At 40.2% G+C, this 22,580-nt stretch overlaps 1 protein-coding gene across 2 annotated transcripts in view; it reads right to left on the bottom strand.

Annotated features, from left to right (window-relative positions):
• The window catches only part of PER3 (period circadian clock 3), a 24,105-nt gene extending 1,790 nt beyond the window's left edge, over window positions 1–22,315 (bottom strand). The window contains exons 1-21 of one of the 2 annotated variants that reach the window (XM_010565344.1): window positions 22,144–22,315; window positions 20,771–20,922; window positions 20,066–20,181; window positions 18,985–19,186; window positions 17,880–17,928; window positions 15,980–16,116; window positions 15,507–15,585; window positions 14,652–14,758; window positions 14,238–14,394; window positions 13,176–13,281; window positions 12,614–12,739; window positions 11,729–11,855; window positions 10,508–10,652; window positions 9,756–9,883; window positions 9,090–9,275; window positions 8,193–8,441; window positions 6,352–7,085; window positions 5,064–5,241; window positions 4,299–4,479; window positions 3,478–3,681; window positions 1,853–1,970 (exon numbers count right to left, since the gene is read on the bottom strand). In XM_010565344.1, coding sequence (XP_010563646.1) covers window positions 1,853–1,970; window positions 3,478–3,681; window positions 4,299–4,479; window positions 5,064–5,241; window positions 6,352–7,085; window positions 8,193–8,441; window positions 9,090–9,275; window positions 9,756–9,883; window positions 10,508–10,652; window positions 11,729–11,855; window positions 12,614–12,739; window positions 13,176–13,281; window positions 14,238–14,394; window positions 14,652–14,758; window positions 15,507–15,585; window positions 15,980–16,116; window positions 17,880–17,928; window positions 18,985–19,186; window positions 20,066–20,181; window positions 20,771–20,888 — 3,447 coding nt within the window. In that variant the 5' untranslated portion in view covers window positions 20,889–20,922; window positions 22,144–22,315. Of the gene's footprint in view, window positions 1–95; window positions 1,971–3,477; window positions 3,682–4,298; window positions 4,480–5,063; window positions 5,242–6,351; window positions 7,086–8,192; window positions 8,445–9,089; window positions 9,276–9,755; window positions 9,884–10,507; window positions 10,653–11,728; window positions 11,856–12,613; window positions 12,740–13,175; window positions 13,282–14,237; window positions 14,395–14,651; window positions 14,759–15,506; window positions 15,586–15,979; window positions 16,117–17,879; window positions 17,929–18,984; window positions 19,187–20,065; window positions 20,182–20,770; window positions 20,923–22,143 lie in introns of those variants that run through there. The other variant, XM_010565345.1, reaches the window with a different exon arrangement.
• Window positions 22,316–22,580: the final 265 nt, after the last annotated feature.

The following is a 22,580-nucleotide window of genomic DNA, read 5'->3' on the forward strand; positions in this document are numbered from 1 at the left end:
GAAAAAAAAAAAAAAAAAAAAAGAAAAAAAAGAGGGGGAAAGAATAAAAAAAAAAAAAAAAGGGGGGGGGGGGGGATCAAAAGAACAATGCCTGAGTCAAATTCACCTTGAAAACTTCAAAATTCTGTAACAATAACTTTCCTTGACATAAGCTTTAATGACAAAGATTGCCACTGAATTGATTTTAAAAAGTAACAAAAACCTTTAGATAAATAATAGTTTTCCTTCAATGATCTGCAGATCACAGTATTTTTAACTTACTCAAAAACTTGAAGCTTACTAGTAAATTAAATTGAAAAAGTGAAAGTCCTTCACATAGCAGAAAAGGTAGAGTTACACAGAAGAAAAGTGTGAATAATGTGTTACATTCTAAAACTCTTTGTTGAGAAGGCTAAGGTGATTAATGACACCGCAAGGAAAATCTGATTACATTCAGCTTTCGATAAACAAAGGGGAAATCAGACATAATCTGCTAGGTTTTAGTGAAGCATGTCCTGTTTGAAGAGCACTTTGAGACATTCAGCTTTAAGCTAGAAGTATTAACATGAGAACAAGTACTTTTACATGCTGAAAGAGAAAGCGGTTACTACTTTCTGAACAACAAACTCACACTATGCACAAACTCATTTTTTGTCCATGGATTTCAACAGCCAGAGACTCCATTACAAAGAAAGAGGTTAAAATTTGTACAGCAAGTCAACAGTGATAAGAAATGATGAATATGTGGTTTGATGTTCAAGTTTGGCTCCACAACATGTGACTTTTCAAGAAAGCAGAAGAAATGAAGCTCAGCCTCTTTTTCTTTTTGGCATCACCACAACAAAAACAAAACAGGGAAACAACTTAAATTTTCCTATTAACTATGTCTGGATTCAACTCATCTAACTACTCTAATACAACAACAACAAAATTAAGATACAAATCCGCCTTCCAGAGTGCTAGCAACGTAAGATAAAAGATTGCATGTAGCTACTTGATAACTAGGCTCTAGTGCCATGATAGAGAAGGTTTTCCATGTGTCTTTTATTAGAAAGCAGATCCTGCATAAGGAAATAACTTCTGAATTGTTACTTCTATTTATAATTTAATCTCTAGCGGATTTGCAAACCAGTTACCCTCAATCAATTTTAAACACCTATCCTGAGAAACACAGCTTTAAAAGCAAAAGCTATAAAACAACTTGGTTCTAAAACATCATGAAAAACATAGGGAATAGCTTTGCTTCTTTTCACTTCAGTTTGTTTTTTTGATGGGCACAAGCTGGTGAAAGGCATTTTGATGCAGAATAACTTGGCTAGTTTTTCAGCTGCTCATTAAAAAGCCTGTTGGACCCTCGAACCAGCTACTGTGATTTTAGAACCTCAGAGTATTAGGATCTTCAGTTTAGACCTTTAAATATTGAACAAACAAAAATGAAGAGCACTCCATTGTAGTTTGGTTGCAATGCTGTTTTCAACACAAGTACCTTGGAGAGTAAACATGCTCTGATCCGTTAGGCTGATCACTGTAGGTTCTTAACCACTGCATCTTTTCAGACTCTTACTTGCCAAGTGCAAACAAACAAACAAAACCCAAATCCAAACCACCTTTGTATTTTGCTCATCATTGAGCAACCAAAAGTTAAAAACATCACCCATTCTGCGTCAAGCCTGTGAGGTCAGGAAGGGAAACGGCCTCCCAGTGAAAGATTGTCTTCAAAGTCATGCCAGGAGTGGAGGGGTAATGGAGGAAGATTTAGTTTCACATGTGCAGCTGCTCATGTTGGGAATAGATAGCCAGAAAGATTAATCACTAGTATGTAGCAAAGCCAGTAGAAAAGACAATGGGAATTACACTAAGCAGTTTTACTGACACAAGTGCTGATGTCTTCAGCGTTGCAGGAGCAGAGGTGATTTTCCCTTGTTCTCCATATTGTCAGCAGCCATTGCAGCCTCACAACTCGCTCCCCTGATGTCACATGTAACACAGCCCTTTAAAAAGGAACAAGAATGTAGTAATTTAAATTCTCCTTTTTATGAGTGTATTTCAAAGAATCAAATCCTGATAGCATGATACGTTGCAATCTCTTGAAACGTCTCACCAATGGGCTGAAATCTGTCTAAAGCAAAGATCACACAGGTATCTTATTTTCAGAAGCAGGTACTTGCACCTCCAACTTATCTTGTCTCGAAAATGAATTCTTCGGTTAGTGGAACATACAGTTTTAGCTTTGAGATAAAAAGGTACGTGCCTTCCTTGAATTTGAAGGCCTAATCTTTCAGCTTTATAAGCAAGCTGCTCATTAAGGATTTGGACTGCAGGCTGAACAGCAACAATACCGACCAACAAAAAAAGGCTGAAATGCCCGAGTGTATTGACAGACCAGATTTTTCTCCTTCTTGAGAAATGCTGTGATATTGAAATAAAGCATTAAAATAGAAACCCTGTCTTTCTTTCTACTGTCAGAAGCCTGGCTGCATTTGCAAAATGATAATTTATATTGGAAACATGACCTACTGCTTAGGAACCTTAGATAGTTTCAGCACCTTAGATATCAAGTATTTATATTTGCACACCAATACATCTCATAACATTTGAGATGTAAACATTCAACAGAATTTTCTGCAAGACCACTGGACTTCATTTTGCTATCTGAATCAAACACACGATCCTAACCACAATAGGGGACATAAGATTTTTATCAACAAGGTATTAGGAAAACAAAGGCTAATTTTCTGGTCTTGTTCCAGAGCCAAGGACACAGATTTCTCAATTTTTCTGCTCTCAGAGTAAATACCACAGCTTATAATGCCACATTTGAAAATCCTAGCACATAGAGCGTACAGTCCTATAACAGACTTTAGATTTTTCTGCTGCACAAGCACATGAATACAGCCCACTCAGCCTTGAAATTTTCTGTACAACTCGTCGCTGGAACTCTAGATTTTTGTGGGCCTAGTTCCGCCTCGCTCTTTTCTTCTCCAGAGTACCTGGGAACACTTTAAACTGATTAAGACATGCTCTAACACATACGAATATAAATCAGCAGTAGTTTATCAGAGTGCCCAAGAGTTATACCAGATAAAATAACCTGGCATAAGATACCAAAAATCTTAAAAGAATGAATCCACCTACAAAAAGCCAGCTATTTTTGTCTTTCTTACTATATGCCTGAACCTCTTCTGTGATGATGAGCATTTTTCAGTTTGCTGAACACACTTGCTCTAATCTTCACTAATGTCCCAGTGTTATATGCTATTCAATCATAGCAACCATCAACTTCATAAGAAAAAGAGCAAAAGACCTAACACCAACAGAAAAAACATCACTAGATATGGAGTCTTCTGTGACAGCATGACACTACTCCCATTCACCCAACAGTGTGACTGAGGGAACTTAGCTACAGGTGGTTCCTACATTTACAAGTAATAACCTCGTTACAATACAAGTTGAGTGACCCCAACACTAAAAGATTGCATTGGTTAGAAATGGCACTGCCTCAGGCTAGCCAAGGCATGAATGAGCTGCTGATTCCTTTCACAACTCCTTACCTGGGTGCTGATTTGCAGTGGTACAGTCTGGGTCCGGATCCACGTATGCACCTCTGCAAGCTCCTTCTTTTGCCCATCTGTAAACCAAGGCTGCTGCTTTTGCATGACTGTCAGCTTCTCCAGATCCTCCTTTAAAACTTCCTCTTTAATTCTGCAGGTAACAGACATCTGTGAACACAGCTGTACTAAACGAAGCAAGGCAGGCACTCATTACAATCACCCTGGGAAAGTCTCTTCACCAGGATCTATGGCTGAAGTCTAGACAGCATCAGCAATTGACAAGCAACTATACTTTGTTATACCTTACTTGCTTTGCAAGGCTTCTTTCAACACTGGTCTGTCAGGGGTTTTTTTGTTGTTTTTGTTGGGGTTTTTCAGGTGTTTGGTGTGGGTTTTTTTTTATTACTGTTTTGTGTGTTTTTTTTAATGTGGAATCTCATTACAAATCATATATAAGCTAATTGCAAGCAACTTCAAATAACACCTAAGTATTTTTACCGCTTTGTGCATTCAAAGTACAGGACAATAAGCAATCCCCTGTAACACTTCAGCAAAAAGGTTACATGTTACCATATTTTAACTGATAGTGGAAATAGGGAAAAAATAGACTAAAGGAAATAACCAGGGCTTAAAATGCACAAACACTAGGTTAATACACCTTCTTGGCATTTTATTGGTATGTGCGCTCTTTCCGTGGTCTCATTTTTAATTCTACAGCTCTATACACAATTCCAAACTACATGTCAGAAACTGTTGATGTTTTCCAACCTGTTTGGCATTTGGTAAGTCATTAGAACTTGCTCAGGTGTGTGATCCATCATCACCCAGGCTGACTCATGTTTGGATTTATGAGCTGTCCCTTTTTCTTCTGCTTCCTGATTCTTCTCTTCTTTGGAAGCTTCAGAAGAATCATTACTGGCAAAATACTTGCTGCTTTTCCCACTGTCTGCTGAGAATTACCATGAAAAAAAATGAATGCAGATGCCTGAGAAATCCTAGTAATTCAGCACAAAAAAAGTAAAAGAACACCAGTGTATTCTTGTGAGCTAGTTCTGTAATACGAACACAGGTACTCCCAGATGATTGCTCTAGCAAGTGATTAGTACCTATTGAGAATTCAAAGATAAAGTGCATTCTATTAAGTTTCTTAAGACCTCCAAAGCTCTTTTCACTCTTCTCCAAATTAATTGGCTCAACTTCTCTGCTTCTGTTTCAAGAGGTCCTGCTCTAGGCAGATTTACCTTTACTCAAATAAGATGCAAACCAGTATCTAATGCAGAGAAAAGTGATAATGAGCAAAATGAAAGAGTCACAGGTTATAGGAACAGCTTCTTAGATTCCCATTTCCAACTACAGCGACTGAAACAAACATGGCTTCAAACACTGAAAGCTGGTGAAGAGTAAAGACTACAGGGATTTCCCATTTCTCTTACTGGGATTTCCCATTCCCATTACAGTATCTTGTTATGAATTACCAACATGTTTGCAAGCCATCTTGCACATCCAAAACATCCAAATCTCAAAATTCCCTACCTGTGCCACAACCAGAAGTCTCACTGGAGCCAGAGCCTAAAGAAAGAGATAAAGCTGATCCACTGCCTGATGCTGCCGAACCTGTACCCAACTGGGAGTCCTCGTACCGTGAGCGGTCAGTAAATTCACTAGAAGCACAATGGCTAGCACTGTTACCACTGTCTTCTGGATTGTTGTCCTGGAGACAAAAATCAAAACAAACATATCCATGGAAGTTACATTTAAGTTTGAAAAAGGAAGTTCATGCATTTACTGAATTTGACACGTGTTGACTAAGTTCTCGTATCAATTCAATAGGTTTGGAGTTTCTAGCTCTGAAAATGAATGGCGGTCTAGAACTCAGGATAACACTCCTCATGGGTGAAAGCAACAAGCATCCGGACTCTAGTTTACTGGTTTCTGCTGTAGATCCTTCCCCACTGGGTCAAGATATTGTACTGTTGCATTAAGTTAATATTTTCTGCTGACAAGAGAGCAGGAGTCAGTTCCCTTCATGTCCTGTTAGATGGCATGAAGCAGCCACACACATCAAGCAATGGTGCACTACAGGGAAAATGAGAGAGTCTTCCCCTGATTCACTGTGTGAAGCTCACCACTTCAGCAGCTACAGGTACACCAACTCCCCTTTCAGGACCCTACCCTGCAGTTTCAGCTGATCCAGCCTTTCCAGCCCAATCTGGATTCAGGAGCCAACATATTTTTCCTTGCCTGCAGAGCTCAGATTCCTGCCTCTGAGTTTACCGCGGAAGTTGGAGAGGCCTTTTCTATGCCCATGTATGGAAACCGACCCACACGGATCCCTGTTCTTCGTTCATTAGCTGCATCCCTGGGAGACAGAGGGAGTAATTAGAAGCGTATCTTCCCTTTGTTTTGGTTCTCCACAGAGACTGTGGGACTGGGTGAAAAAGGATGCGAATTGCGCAGCACTAACCAAGTTCCACATGCATAAAAGCCCCAAACCCAAAATTCCGGCCGACAATTTAATTGAAAAGGCTGCTGCCAAAAGACTGAGCAGAAGTGGCTTGTGGCAGCCTAGACCAGATCTCACATGTCTGTCATTTGCTAAGTGCCAACACTGTACTGTTACAAGTTCCACGGGTGCAAGTATAAACAGCTTTCTCCACCTCCTGTGCTATTTGTGCCCTGCAGTCTACATAGCACAGCCACTGGAAAAAGCAGCTAACAAAATCTGGTGACCCTGAAACACAGATCATCATCACTGATTTTGGTGACTGAACACCATGCAAGTCAGAGTTTCTCCTTTACATTAAAAATTTGTATTACTTACACATTTAGCTTCTGCATGTGCCTTAACATCAGTACTAATGGAAAGCTCCATGGGTTTTGGCAGCTCTTCTTGAAGCAAGTTCAGCTGAAGTGGGGAGCTGCTCCGTGAGCTACTCAGCAGTAGGGCCTGGTCATGCTGGCCCTCTTGCTGGTCCTCCATGGATGTGGCAGAAGAAGCTGGAAAGGGCTGATCCACAGAATGCGGTGCTATTTGTGATGGAGCAGGAGCAGGGGCTGGAGGTAGTGTAGTGCATGGATATGAGGAGGGGGAATAAACATACTGAGGGCTAGGAAGAAAGACATATTGAGGCATCTGAGCGTACGTGGGGAAATTCTGGAAAAATACAGCCATAAACGTGCCTACGTTTGGGGGATAAAGTGCTGAGCATGACTGTGCTTCATAGCATAGTTGTGCCGATGACATGGACTCGGGTTTTAATGAGTGAAGAGCAAGCTCCCCTCCTACAGAAGAGGCTGGAAAACTAGATAGTGGAAGCGAATAGACAGGAAATCCCACAGGAGGAAGGACATTCATACTGGGCGAGCTCAGATAGGAGGCTTCTGAGGGAGAGAATGACTGTTTCTGAATTGTTCTCTTCTCACATGGAAGACTATTTCTATTTTTACTAGAAAAGTGGCTATCTGAGGACTGTGTCTGAGGTTTCTGGCGCTTGAATTTTCCATGTTTGCCTTTTTTCCAGCTAGCTGGGCTCATCTGCTTTGAAGGGGAATCTCCTGAGGAGGAAGAAAAATAGACACATTCACTGAAATGACAGACCTGGGGCAGGGGGGGGAAAAAGAAAGAAAAAGACAAAAGAGAAGAACATCCAGATAATTGAGTGTGGCTTATTTGGAGAGCTGACTTTCTTCTAGATAATTCTTTTGTACACTACAGTGATGGATTTGCTGACATATCTACAATATTTTCCTTCGTGTCATCAATTTTCTTATCAATTATTTTGGCTTAGCCCAATCTGATCTTTTATATTCCTTCAAGGGGAGGCAATAAACTACCCGGGATTTGCAGGGTTGATGATTGCAATAATTATCTGCTTTGTGAAAAGTCTAAGGTAGTAACATCCAAGATGGAGCAGACCTTCTCTGTGGGTAATACTGTTGTCAAGCCTTGGCAGTTCAAAGGAAGCATTCTGTTTGCAGCCAGCATAAGATACTCGCTAAATCACGCGAAGGAGAACCACTGCTAGGTTGGTCTTTGTAAGTCATTGTCCTGGTTTCAGCTGGGATAGAGTTAATTGTCTTCAGCTGGTATAGTGCTATGTTTTTGAGCTAGGTATGAGAAGAATGTTGATAACACCAATGTTTTCAGTTGTTGCTAAGTAATGTTTCATCTAAAGTCAAGGATTTTTTAGTTTCTGATGCCCAGCCAGCAAGAAGGCTGGAGGGGCACAAGAAGTTGGGAGGGGACACAGCCAGGATAGCTGACCCAAAGTGGCCAACGGGGTACTCCATGCCATGTGACGTCACGTCTAGTATAGGAACTGGGGGGAGTCGGGGCAGGGGGATCGCCACTTGGGGACTAACTAGGTGTCAATCCGCGGGTGGTGAGCAATTGCACTGCGCATCATTTATATATTCCAACCCTTTTATTATTACTGTTGTCATTTTATTAGTGTTATCATTATAATTATTAGTTTCTTCTTTTCTGTTCTATTAAACTGTTCTTATCTCAACCCATAAGTTTTACTTCTTTTCCTGATTTTCTCCCCCATCTCACTGGGTGGGGGGGAAGTGAGTGAGCAGCTGCGTGGTGCTTAGTTGCTGGCTAGGGTTAAACCACAACAGTCATCTACTAAGTCTTTATTTCTCAAGGCTGCTGCCTACCTTGGCCATAGGAATGTCCGTTGTTACTTCTGCTCCCCTGTTGAAGGTAAGTCCTAAATGGAGAGAGCAAGATCCTCTGGCGGAACTTGTCAACGTAGTTCTGCTCCTCCTTTTGAGTGTGGGCTGACAATGTCTCTTTTGTTAGGCCAATTGGCTTTAAGTCCTCAGGCACCATAGTGAGACTCTGAGCATTCACAGGAGGCAGCTCAATTTGTTCACTTCCAACAGTAGTATCCTCCATTGTAGTCACTTCTTTGAAGAGGGAAGAAAATAAATCACTCACTCTTTGCTCTGGCCTTCTGGTGTCAACTTCCACAACACACAGAAGGTTACACAGAAAACAATCTCATCTGAGCTACTGAGCAGATACAGGCTGCAGAAGCGGCAGGGAGAAAACACCCTTTACACTCAAATATAGTCACATTAACATCAACTGAGCAAATTACTTTGCATGGTCTAGAAAACTTTAAATTCACTTTCAAGTTACAGAGGCACTTCTTTCTTCATATTTTCTTAGTACAATAGCAGTTAAATACTCATTTTTATGCTTCTTTCTGCATTAAAATGAAGTAACGCTGGCCCACTAGTCATTTTTATTATAATCCTCAATGGCCAAAAGCACATTGTTGTGTTCAAGACGTATGTGATGAAGTTAAAGGGGAAAGGAAATAGTGCACTCTGTTAAGACTAGGTTTTGTTAAAATACTGTAAAAATTTCCAGGCTCAAGTTTTCTTCACAGTATCCCTAGAAGTACCTTAATTATATTTCAGAATTCATATTCATGCGAACATATCTTAAATGGACAAAACTTTCTCACGGTCTACTTCAGTTTGAAAACATTGTGTAAATTTAAAAATCAATGAGTCAAGTCAGTGTTTTGTGAGTGCAAACAGTACCTGATTCAGGGTGTGGGACATGCACTATAGTGCTGCTGTAACTGCACTGGCTGGTGACAGACACCACGCTTGGAGCCTTGTTGGACAAGGTCAGGTCTGCCAGAGGAGCTCCCACCATGCCTGTAGTTGTCTGATCTTTCAGCGTCTCTTCCGGAACAGCAGATACCGGAGTTTTGGAATTAACTGCTGAAAGCATAGCAGTATCTTTCGGTAAGTGACAACATTTCTGTGTGGAATATCATTCCAAGCACTACAGTCCCAATTCATCACATCTGACTGGTTCAGAAACAACCAGTAACTATGCAGACTACTAAAGACAGTCTTATATACAAATAAATGTAACATTCTTATGCCAGTGCCATGTCAGCACATACTAAACACGGCATAAAATGAGTGAGCAAGAGAAGATACATCTAGCAACAACAAACAATAGTTCTTTTGACGCATTCTACATTCAAAGACTTAATATTGTAGGTTATGCTTAATTGTGAGGTCTAGACAAAGTAAGCAAATATTTACCACATAACCAAAATATATGTGCTGTTAGCATGACAACACTTTAAAAAGTAGGCATAAACCTTGGAATGTACAACAGTGGCATATTAAAAAAAAAAAAAAATCACTTGTTGAGGTCCTAATTATGATTGCTAGTATACTTTGTGTTACCTTCCAATGCCTCGACTTCCTGCTGACTTTGCTGGCCTTGCTTGTCATCTTCTGAAGATGACGATGATGTATTTGCAGAAGATTTACACTTCCTTTTCAGTGCTGGAATACTGCAGCTCTCTAGATATCTGAAATAAAAGCATATCACAGGAAGCTCTCCCCACTTTGCATTTTTTTTCCATTTGGAGAGACAAACATTTGAGCAATCCAAACTGGAGATCCAGAGGTTGTTAACTAGTATTTCAAATTCACTGCGGGAAGCTCTGGACATATATCTGCTTTCCAAGGAGTATTTTAAATAAAAACCTATCAATTACTCTTAAAAAAAAAAAAAAGGAAACAAAAGAAAAAAGATGATGTTATCCACTTGGTTAAAAAATACTGACATTTTATAAATTATATCAACTTTCTGTTTTATATGGATGTTCTCAAAGCGTATATTGAGAAGACATTGACATATTAGGCCTATCGAAATTCAAACTGCTATTGCACCAAGGGTGAAACTAGCAGGAGACAAATGTCAATAGCTGCAAACAGAATTTTAGGCCCTAAATTCTTCATTACTGTGTAATTGGGATTGACTGAGCATTGGGATGGATTCCCCAGAAAGGCAGAAAACTTTACAAACAATCCCAAATTTATCTCACAACTCAAAACCCAGACAGTTTAGACCAATGCAAACTGCTTGGATATTTACCTTCCACCAATTAATCTTAAACTTGTGTAACTGAAATCGCTTCATAGTTTATTACCTGATGATACTATCAACACAATTGATCTGCTGATAGGAAGGAACACGTGGAGCCTTCTTTGAATCATCATAAAACACGTTGCCTGGTTCTTCTGTGCTATCACTTCTCAATGTCTGAAGAAAACAGGAAGCAGAGTCCCCCTTCCCTACAAAAGCAGAAATCCTCAAAGACTCCTCTCAAAGGCATCTAAACATTACCCCCACCAAGACACACACACACGTATGTATAGATATATACACTAGGATACATATATATGACACAAGGATATATGGCTTATGACAGCACAGCTCTCATTACTAAGTTATTCTGCATTTTCATCTTAAGTCACGTGTTTTGAGGCAAGGGAGGTAGAAGGGGAAAGAATGCCTAAAAAGAAAAAAAACCCCACACAACACCTTAAACGTCCACTCAGAACAACTAGTAAACACAAAGAAAACAGCATAGAAAAAAAAATTGTATTTAAATTGTAAACAAAGCTGCAATCAATATTATTCTTCTCTTAATTTATACATCACAGAATCCAACCTGTTATTTAACAGTAATTTACAGCTTTTCATAGCATAGATACACTGGTCAGAGTAGTATTGACATTCACAGTGCTGTCTTCTTATCAACAAGACTAGGAGTTAATTATCATTTTCCTAGGCAGTATCACCATGCAAAATGTTTTAATACAGATTCCTGTATTTGAGGAAGCATCCAAGTTTCTCCATATATTTGTGCTAGGTACTAACTGCAAATAATGTGCGTTAGCATACTATTAAGCGCTCACTAACTAAACCACTACTTCAGCGGGAAGTGGGGCAGTGTTTTCCAACCTATGGATTGTTTCTGAGAGTCCACATAAAGTAACTAAGGGAAGCTTCCACAGTAGACTTATACTTGCTACAAGCAAATCCGCATTTTCACTAGAAAATGTTAAAATAAAAGAAGTCTAATAACCTAGGAAGAGACAGATATGTTCCTCCATATCTCAGGGAGCAGTTAAAAAGTTAATGGATCTGCTGAGGTTTTTTTGGGGGTAGGTTTAGGGTTTTTTTGGTTGGTTGGTTTTTGGTTGTTTAAAAAACAAAACAAAACCAAAACAAAACACTTCCCACATTTAAGCCATGCTAAAATGCTATCTTAGAGTTCTTCAGCATAACACCAGCTAGCCAAACTCAGGGCTATAGACCTACAGGAGTTCATGTTACCTTAAGGATCATAATTACATTAACTTACCTCCTAGCACTTCTGAGCTCACAGCCTGTTCATTTCCATTCTGTGGCTTGCTCCTTGATGCAATATACAGCTGCTGTCCCAGATTCTTTATTCGGTTGACATCTGCACAAACTTGTTGCAATGTCATCTTGAGATACGTGAAAATGTGAAGGCAGAATAAAATGAATAAAGAGAGGCCATAGGAGACCATTAAGATGGGCTTGGGTTCTTGTATTCTCCAAACTGAAAGGGAGTAGACTGTCAGCCTAAGCCTGGTATCTATTGGTATTTGTAAATTTAATGAATTTCATTATCATGGTTGATTTAATTAAATTAACTATGATAAAGCTCAAACAGCCTCAGCATTTGAATGTTTTAATACTGATGCAAGCCTTGAGAGTGGGAATAAGCTGATGACTTACCCAGGAGCATCACAAGGAAATTAGGTAATTGCAATGCTTGTTTTAGGACAGCACTGTTTCCAGTCTTTTCTACAGCAGTCTACACTGTACCTCTAGTGGCCTTTTTAAAACAAAACAGAAAATCCCAAGCAAACAGAAACCCCTCCACATGCATCAATCTTCTTTCTGGTTGCATGGTTCTTCCACTTTTTTCTCTCAGTCCACTGGTTCTTTGAGAGGGCTGATCTTAAGCAAGTCTTCAATTTACTTTAGTGAACTACCACAGTAGTTATCTGCTCATTTTAGTCAGCAAAATTAAGAGCAAAAAATCCCAAAGCCAGCATTCTATAATTGACCAATTTAAGTACCTTTAACTTGAACATAGCTGTTTCTTCCCACGTCAGTAAAATTCATAATGAGTAGTGTGTATGTACACAGTAAAAATTGTAATTTTTAAAACCCTATTTACACCACTCTGCAGGAAGTGACACATTTATAGACTTACTGGTTCCTGTATTTCCTCTGCACAATTCCCATTGGAGTCACTTGAAGATGCTATGCTGATATAGTGCTCATAAGAGCCATTGCTTCCAAGGCTTCCATAACCACTGGAAACATTGCTGTGAACTGGCTGAGGGGAGGGGGGAAAAAAAAAAAGTAATTAAAAAAAACACCCTCTCAGAGAACAAAAAGAAGGGAACAACATACTTTGCAACACAGAACTTCAAGTAAACAAAGAAAAGTAAGTGAAAAGTCAGTACTGCTCTGAGCTCTATCACTCGCTTAGGAAAAATTCTCTACCATGCTTAAAGCTGTTTCAGGATGTAGATTTATCTTTCAACATAAAGACTTGGCAAAAGTGTCAGACAAAATATTTTTTTATCATCAGGTGGGCTACCCAGAGACATATTTTTAATGCTGTCGCACAAGCCTGCCTCCATTTAGAACTTTCCTTTCAGACCTTTTAAAAGATCATCCCCAAAGTAGTCTGCTAAACAGACCCAAGTTTCTTTAGCCTCTCATTCAGAAGGCCAGCCAGTGTTCTGAAATTCTTTCATCTTCTTTACCTGCAGAAGCAGCTTGTAAATTTGTCCTTGCAATTCCCTTATCTCTTTCTCAACACTGCTTGTTTCTTTTCTTCTTGCAGCAAAGACATCTTCATTCAGAGGGCTTCTGGAGAGAGCCAACAAAATATCACTATTAATTTTAATTGGATGAAAAAAGGTAGCTATAAACAGAGTGGGAACATATCCTTTTTTTTAATTATCATTATTTTATTTTGACTGCTTTACTGAATCAACAGAAAAGGATGTAATTTGTTCCACTAGCAGCTCTGCTAGGGTAGTGGGGCAGTGCTACGAGAGCAGTGCTTCATGCGAAGCCCCAGGGAAGTCAGTACACCAGCACAGTGACATGAGTTAAGGCTGACAAGCATCTACCCCTCTGCCTCCTTCACTCAGAAGGCAAATTCACACCCCATAAAATCCTGAATAAAAGATCACTTCGAAAAGTCAAAAGGCCGTCCCAAAAAGCCGTTTCCTAGAAAAGAAACCGGGTAAGAGGAAGGCAGACAGCCCATATTTCCAAATCTCCTTGAAACTAAGGAGAAACATCTGAAAAATTAACTTGAACATTCAATACTAATTGCATTTTTAAAAGAGGTTACCTTGGTAAATATTTACATTCTGTATCAAGTGAATGTTCCAGAAGAAAACAAGCCAGAAGGTGATTTTGGCTAAATGTCTGTCAATTAATGTGGGTTTTTTTGTGAGCCAATCATGAATCAACGTCAGCTAATTATTTGTTACGTTGCTTTCTAGCTTTTACTCGGCTTGTCTAAAACTGTTATTTTGATTTAAACACGTCCATTGTCACAGTATTTGGACATCGACCGTGTGCAAAAACATATGCTAAAAAAAAAAAGTTGGATTTGCCTTTTACTTAGAAGTAATTTACTTGTCTTCATGCTTAATAAACAAGACTAATGCTGTTCTGAAGGAACGGGCTGCAAGACTGATGCTAGGTAATTGTCACAGACTGCAGGAGCAACATTATGTCTCTAGATCATTTTTGTCTTGCAGAGTATTCAATGAAAAGCACTTCAATAGATAGTTCTACAACTGACTTACGTCCGGACTTTGTGTCGGCCAATGATGAACACTACTTTCCTGCTCCAAGGATTCACAAAACTGGACCAGCTGGTATCCAGTATGACATAATCCCCATTCTGAGTACAAAATCTAATAGGTAAATGTTCAAAAGGGGGTTGGCCAGCAAATTTCAGGACTGAAAAAAAAAAACCAACCAAACAATCAAGAAACAAGGTTTAGTTTACATTATGACACAGTAGTGCAAGCACAAACACTAATGACTAGGGTCCTTTAAAACTCTGGGTTTGAATTTGCTTTGATCTCAAACTGGTTGCTTTATTTCATTAATTCATCTGTTTTTGTCTAGACTGCAGATCAGTCACATGTCAAGCAATATGATAATGAAAGAACGTTAAAAACAGTAGAAATTCCTCTTAAAGCAACTGTACTTACTTTTCCGGTGAATAGCAATCATCAAAGGACGATCTTCTGGGTGCAGATACATCAGTATGGATGTTCCAATTAAATCTTGAGGTAAGTAACCCAACAAAGGCACTGCTCTGAAACCCGAACATTTTATCACTGATTATAATATAGTTTTGAGTATTTACATCCTTAACCCTTTGCTTGTCAGTGAAGTTCCCATGCACAATCTACAACGCCATGAACTAGGGCTACAGAACATTTTCCAGCCCATCTAATAATCCCCCAGTACAATGCAGACATGTAAATACCAATGACAAACATTTCTGTGCCTGGAGATCTAACAGATCACATTTGCAGCCAGTGTTGTGCTTGTCTACATGCAACGAAAAAAAAAAAGAATAAAAAAAAGAAGAAAAAGGGATCTTGAAGAAACCGGTCACAGGGAAAATGTCAGTAAGAAATGTGACATGGATGCTGCAAAGTGTGTTGTAAAAACACTCCTGTGGCTTTGCAGGAGACAGCTTTAGTTGGCCAAATTTATTTGACCCAGCTCAACACAGCTATATCTCCACACTGTGATCCCCAGAGCTTTGCATTATGTGGGTTTTCCACTGTCTGTGTTACCACAGGTCCCCATTGCCCTGGGTAATGAAAACTGACTGCAGTTCTGTTTAATTCACATTTTAGAGTCAACAAAACAGATTACGTCCGTGGAGTTCTAGATGGTTTTCCACGAGCAGATCAAAACAAAACTACTTTGTTTAATTAACTACTGCCAACTGCACAGTTCAACTACTTTACTTGGGTCTCCAGCTGCAACACCAAAGGATTTTTTGCTACCTCTCCATACACACCTCACAGGTCTTAAGAGTCAAATCTCACCTGTCATCTATGTCAAGAAAAACACATCCAGGGGTGTGAGTGGTGGTGAAGATTCTTTTATCCATAGGAATTCGAGGAGCTAATAGAAAAAAAAATATTTACTGAAACAAAGCATGCACTAAGACAGAAAACCTAACTGTTACTTTTGCTAATGATGGAGAGCTATTGGCTCCTGAACTTTTTAATTGCTCACTGCTTTTTGACCATAACTCATAGAAATATTACAAATTTTTAGGTGCTACAGACTTCTCTCAAAAATAAAATAGTGAGAAGACGTCAAATGCATCGGGGCCTTGCAAAGAAGGCACAGATGCTCTGGATTTGCATGCATGCACGTGCGTGTGCACACACACACAAACTGGACGTTACATGGGTGAGACTACCCAAGCACAAGTTCTAAACAAAGGAGGTAGACTTTCATATACTGCATTTTCCTATTGGCTTGTTTTTTTTCACTGAGTCTCCTGACTTGCCTTCATATCCAGAGTGAATTTTCTCAGCCAAAGCCAAGCAGCAGAATTCTGCATCCACATGGACAGAAGTACACACATGGACCAAGTACGGGGTGATTCGGAAGGGGTAACAACGCATTTCTTGATCTTTACCACCCCTGAGGAAAAGTAAAAGGGATTAATGCACTGGTTTCAAGAAAGACTCAGATACTTTACATCAGGGCTGAGAACCCTGCACAGAGAACTTACACTGAGCACACAGACCCAGGTAATCAGAATCTCCCAAGGTCCTAAGCACACTCCCTTGCGATCCAAGGCCAACATATTCAGCAATACTGATCTCGTTCCCCTTCAAACCAAGTAGGTGTTTTGCCTCCAATACTTGCATTCAGAGGCTGTTCTAGAAATGCCATTACTCCCACGGTTAAAGACCACCTTCTGATTCTCAGTCCCATTGTATTCACGAGAACCACTAATTTGGTCTTGAGCTCTCCTTCAAGTTAAACAGTTCTTTTTCTGTTTGTTGTTTATTCGGTACCATTTTTAGGTTAAAAAAAAAATAAAATCAAAAATCTCTCTCAAGTTTTGTTTCACTGACCTACATAAGACAGACTCCTCCAGCCTTGGTTCGCAAATAGTTGTTTTTCTTTAATTGTCCTCCTCCCATAAGGATTTGTCTTCCTAGAACATGTGTGAGGAGTAGCAGGACACAACATACTAGATGAGATCTTAACCAGAGCTTTGTAACAACTGCATTAGTGATTGCCTGTTCCTATTGCAAGTGCTTTTTCACCTGTTATAATTGCACTATCTTACCCAGCTCTGACAGAAAGAATTGAGATAAGTTTTTGGATATTATCACTTACACTAAAAGTTACTTTCTTATTCCACACTTAGTTTTGTAAAATGTTTCTAGAGAGAAGTTAGTGTCATAAAAACTATGACTGACAGCTCCTCCTTTTGGAAAACAAAACAAAACAAAAAACCGGAAGTTGGATATAGCAGACGTCTAACCCACAAAAAAAATATTTTCATACTTAAGCCTAGTGCGTGCTTGTGAAAAAATATTTTTACTCATGAAGCCCACATAATCAAAAGGATCTGTTATATAAAGGAAGGAGAGGTGTCATGAAAATCTGAAGAAAAGCTATTATAAAATGTTCTGTGTCCTACAAATAGTTCCCCCAACTTAAAATTGATATCTGTCCTGCTATATTTATTTCAAGTGCCATTACACAATTCAAGCGACAAAGGTGATTTCAGAGCTTGGGTTTTTGAAACACAGATTAATGAATCAATGATCGACTGACAGATGGAATATGTATTATATCTGCTCAGAAGCAAACAGTTCTTACTGAAATCAAGAGACCACCCACATCTGGAACAGAATGGCACTGAAGATTACAGGCCAATCTCAATTTTTTTTTCTTCTTTTTAGCACTAAAATTAGCCAGGCACAAAGCAACAAACTGCATCCATTGTGACAGCAAGTAGTTATCTCATGATTCAGGTCTCATACTGTGACTTGGGTGACTGAGTTTCTGTTACTGCCTCTGTCACAAACTCTCGAGCAATCTTAAGCAAAACACCCTTTGCTTCCATTCTCAAACTGTAAAAGGGGGAGCAGCAATTTTTCACAAGATCATTCTTCTCCTGCATGACAGTACTGAAGGAAACTGATAGGTCCAGAAGAAACATGTAACAAGGGTTTTCCTTCTATCCCCACGCAAGTTTAAGCATCGCTATCGGAAAGATATTCCAAACATCCTGCTGGATGCCAGTATTAAACACAATAAGCCCATTTTGTAATGGAGTTCTGTGAGCTCACGCTGGTCAGTTGTAACAACAGAACACTGTTTCTGGCCAGTACTGTACCCTTTGCCCAGGCTTCACAAAGATAAAACTATAATAATGTACTTGCCTGATCCTGCAGAAAAAGGATTTCACCTGGGCATATTCATACAGAGAAGCTAGTGAGAAGAACACACATTGAGAGTATCAGTTAATACCCTTCCAAAGGTCACACCTATCAGAACTATTTTAAACTCTGCATTCTCCAGACTTTCTGAGCAAGACCAAAGTCCCACAACCTGCTCTTTATTAGCTACTAACTTAGCTGCTCAACAGTCTGCTCCCACCTCAAATGTTATCTCTTCTCCAGCCCACTTACTCTTGGAGAAATGGTTGACCTGGAACTAAATTCAGAGGGAACACATATGATCTAAAAAAATTCCTTCCCCAGTACATCACCATGGAAAGGGAAGGCGAAAATTCCCGGCTTTATGAGCCACCCACCAAAAACTACATACAGTCAAGAATTAAGGGGACAGGAAAACTCAGTTCACAGCAAGAAAGTAACAACAACTCCATAGGGGTGCCACTGCTCTGCTAGGTAGGCACACCCCTGGCTTCCAAGTTGCGGAACCCCTGGCACATTAGCATTAGCAGCCTCTGATGTCTCACATCCTTTGGTAGCAAGGATTTTGGACTTCCCAGCTCTGATGCCAGAACAGCCCTAAGGCTCAGTGGACAAAAGACAGGGCCTTGGCATGGGAGCTACATTCGAATTACTCACAAATAACAATGGACTCAAAAGTCACCATTTAGGCACATCCAGCACTGAATAGCAAGTCAACTTAAAACTTGGGTTCGGTGAGCTATGTTCACAGCAGGCTGCAAGCGGACCATAAAGACAAAGCACCTAAGTAAGCATAAGATGTAGATTAAACAACTTTGAACTCACAACTAGACCTTTAGTGTCTTTTTAAAAAGCGGCAGTATTTGGAATGAGTAAGATGGTACACAAAAAAAAAAAAAAAGCCTTTTGCTTACCACAGGTAAGAGTTAAGCCCCTAGGAGGCTAGCTAGGACTACCTGCATAGGTACTCAGTTTTCAAAGTGGAAAGGGAACAAGTGTTGCCGATGTGTATTGCTAGCATAAGCATTTAAAATGAACTACTGTTCTATCCTCATTCTGCAAAGACAGAAAGACACATAAAGCATTTAAGAGCATTGCCAAGTCCCACCTGTTTGACCTTCCATGTTCCAAAGCGGCAGGTGGGACTGATCGGTGTGCGTGTAGAACACACTCACATCCTGAGGGACAAGCAGCTCTACAAACCGGCAGGAGTCCAACACTTTCTTCTTACAGTGTAGAATGGATGCTGCCTGCTCAGAAATATGCAGTATGCGTCCAGAAAGCAAGGAAAACACAGCCACAAATGTGTCCTGGAAAATAAACATTGTTAAAGGCAATCCTCCCCCAACACATGGTAGCAATATTGTAAGGATAAAAAAACCCAAACCAAACCAAAAACAACACCCAAACAAACAAACCAACCCCAAACCACCACACACCACAACCTAAGACAGAGGTTCAAAAATGTGTTCTTAAGTTAGCATCCAATTAAAGTTGTGCGTGAGATACTACAATCTCCAGTGCTATAGTAGCTTACCCGTGATTTACAAATGCTAATAAGACTGCAGTATCAAAACTGAAACAGATTACAATGATGCCTGCCATTGTCCAGAATGACTGGTTGTCACTCCACACTTCTCCCCAAATTTCAGAGTGTTCACCACAACTCCACACAGAAAAATATTCCAAGAACGTTTCAACTAGAAAGCATTTGCAATATTTCTGATACAGCATGTAACAGTACTGAATCTCAAGAAACACTCTTTTCTTTGAAGCAGAGCCAGAAAGCATGACACATGCTGCAAATCAAGGAAAAAAAAAATTAAATCCAGGAGTACAAATAGAAACCAAAGTCCCTCACAACTATGGACTTGCTATGGACTTTCTGCTAAGTCTGTCTCAAGAGATTACTGTGCTGTAAATGAATGCTCCAATATATTTGTTGCTTCTGGCAAAAAAAAAGAAAAAAAGAAAAATAGGTATTTCTTCACGTACTGCCGTTGAGTACCCGGAGTCAGCACAGATAAGAAGTGGTCTTGCTCTACCTTTAAAAATACAAAGGCTCATCTGGCTAAATCTTAAAGGCTTTTAAATTTTACACGTTCTGTTTCCACAAAGCGGTGTAAGGAGACTAAATAGAGAGTGAAACAGCAAGTGATGAACTCCTTGAGTGCGCCTGAATTCCTTACAGTGTTTTTTGGAGTGTGTTCAGATGCAATTGCCACCAACTCTTCTATGCTGTACGTCATCACATCTGTCTGAAACACTCTTCGGTCATTCAGAGCCTGGAAAAAGTCATTGTTTGCTAATTGGAGAAAAAAAAAACAAAAAAAAACAGGAAAAGCAAAACAAACACAAGGAAGTCAGTAAGGAGACTATTTTGAGTGTTTCTTACAGCCCTTGTACTTTTGTCATCTTTTGGGTGAAGTCCAAGGTGAGATGAGGAAGGTCTGTGTAGTGACAAAGGAAAAAGGAATACTGATTATACTATTGGAGTGACCTATTTATGTTACAGAAAACGAGCATGAGGAAGCAGAAAGGACAGAACGTGATGGCAAAAGAACCATTTTAGCTACTTGGTTCCATTGGAAAACACAGACTATCCAATAAGTTTTCAAAGTGGGATGGGAATGCTGTTTTTTCAGTATACACAGAAAGTTATTAGTAGGCACCTATCAGCTATAGGATTCTGAAGAAAAGAAAAGCAGTAGGTGGACATTTCAATAGAAAAGATTTAAAAAAAACCCCAAACCCACAGTGCTTCCGAAAGTCAGTTGTTTGCAGGTTAACTGGAATGCTTTCATTTGTTTTAGTGTTATTTGTCACCAGACGGGTCTATTCAAACTAAGCTGCTGTATAGCTTCTACACTTCCAGATTTTGTTTCCACACCTACCTTGGACCTGTTGGACACACTGCAAGGCATAGTTGAGAGCACTGATGGTACTGGGCTTGCTGGAACTCCTTTTCTCTTCAGGCAAACACCTTTTCATTTCTTGGATCATCATCATCATATCTCTGTGAGACTGGCTCCATTTCAGCTGCTCACTGTAAAACAGAGGTTAAATTTTACCAGAGATGACTTTTCTGTCAACTAATTAAAATTATTCACTAAATCAACATTTTATGGGCTTGGCTGCAGAGACACAGAATATCTGGAAATGTCCTAATGCTCATTTGCTATATTTCCTGTTGTATCTTTCTCACTTCTTTGCTACTTAATCTTTTCTCCTCTACCTTCCTCCTTTCCAACTCCAACACGTCATGGATAGCAAAGTCACATCATAACCAATCTGCTTGCGAAGATGCTTAGCAGCTAAAAATAAGCTGATGTTTACTCTAGGTTTTCTAAATCTCACTGGTATTAAAATCATGAATAGATGCTGATTCTTTATGGATATGTCTTTCTAGCCTTGAAGTCTGCATCTGATTGTAAGCTCTTCAGAGAAATGCGAGGTCCTCAAAATACACCTGATGCCAAGATTTCACTCCTCACGTGATTCAGGAGTCTTTCATTATACTTTTAACAGAGTCGTTGGCCTCAACAGCTGCAAGGTTATTAATAAGCAAAATTTCCCTCTTCTTACTTCTGCTTATTTCACTGACTGAAAAATAAACAGTCAATATCCTCAAAACACAGACTGATTCTAATCCTACAGATGAGATATGAACACTGTTATTTTACATAACATTTTACATAATATTGTACATATTTTACATCTGTCCATTTGGCATTTTTATTAGTATCATACTCTTTTACTATACAAATCACTAAATAAGTTCAAGCATTGCATGTTAACTTTACGTACCAGTTCAACATTGCATAAATTATAGCTCTTGAACTGCCTTTTTTTTTTTTTAATTATAAAATAAAATAGAAATTAGCACCTCATTGCATTTCTGAGCTTTTGGGAAAAACATCATTTAAGTAATTTCTGCTTTACTACTGCTGAACGCCGTCGTTAGAGTAAGTATATAAGGAAGCCACAAAAGGGTCAATGAGGTATCCGCATCAGCCCATCTAAGAATTAGGCAAAGAGCTTAGGAGGAACCATGCAGCAGCAATGTAACCTACATGCGAGACCATTATAACAATCGCGGTCTGCGACTCAGGCAGGCTTCCCGGGTGTACTGAAGTAAGCGAGTCCCGAGAAGAACTCGGGATCCCAGCCATGCCAGGTGCCCGACGCTGACGTTAGCTCTCTGCTGAAGTTAAGCACGTCACTTCAAGCAACAGGACGATCGCCTCTACACGCCGTCAGGAGTTACCTGTTAACTTTGCTCTGCCTCACACAACTTCCCGCCGAACGGCCGTTCGACTCGCGGCTGCAGAAGTCCGTTCTGTCGGAGTGCGGCCCGTTCAACCGCTTCTCGCTAGAGCCGGTTCCCGTACACAGGGCGCAAGGCAAGCCTGCGTCCCCCCGCCGCTCTGCCGCCTGACTCCCCGGGCCGGCGGGGCCCAGCGCCTCCTCTCGCTCGCCCGCAGCCCCAGCAGCAGCAGCCGGGGACCAACTCGCGCCGCGTTCCGAGCCGCCGCCTCGGAGTCTGCCCACGTCCATCTCTGAATCCGCAGAACGCTACGACGCAGGGGCATCGGCGGCCACGGCCCGGCTCCTCGGCTCGGTCAGACCCTCGGCCGTCGGCTCAGGACTCGGGCCCCGCGCGGCTTCTGCGGGGGGGGGGGGGACAAACACCGCCTCCAGGGG

The sequence above is a fragment of the Haliaeetus leucocephalus genome, unplaced genomic scaffold (assembly GCF_000737465.1).
Source record: "Haliaeetus leucocephalus isolate CR32 unplaced genomic scaffold, Haliaeetus_leucocephalus-4.0 Scaffold190, whole genome shotgun sequence".
Classification (NCBI taxonomy): Eukaryota; Metazoa; Chordata; class Aves; order Accipitriformes; family Accipitridae; genus Haliaeetus; species Haliaeetus leucocephalus.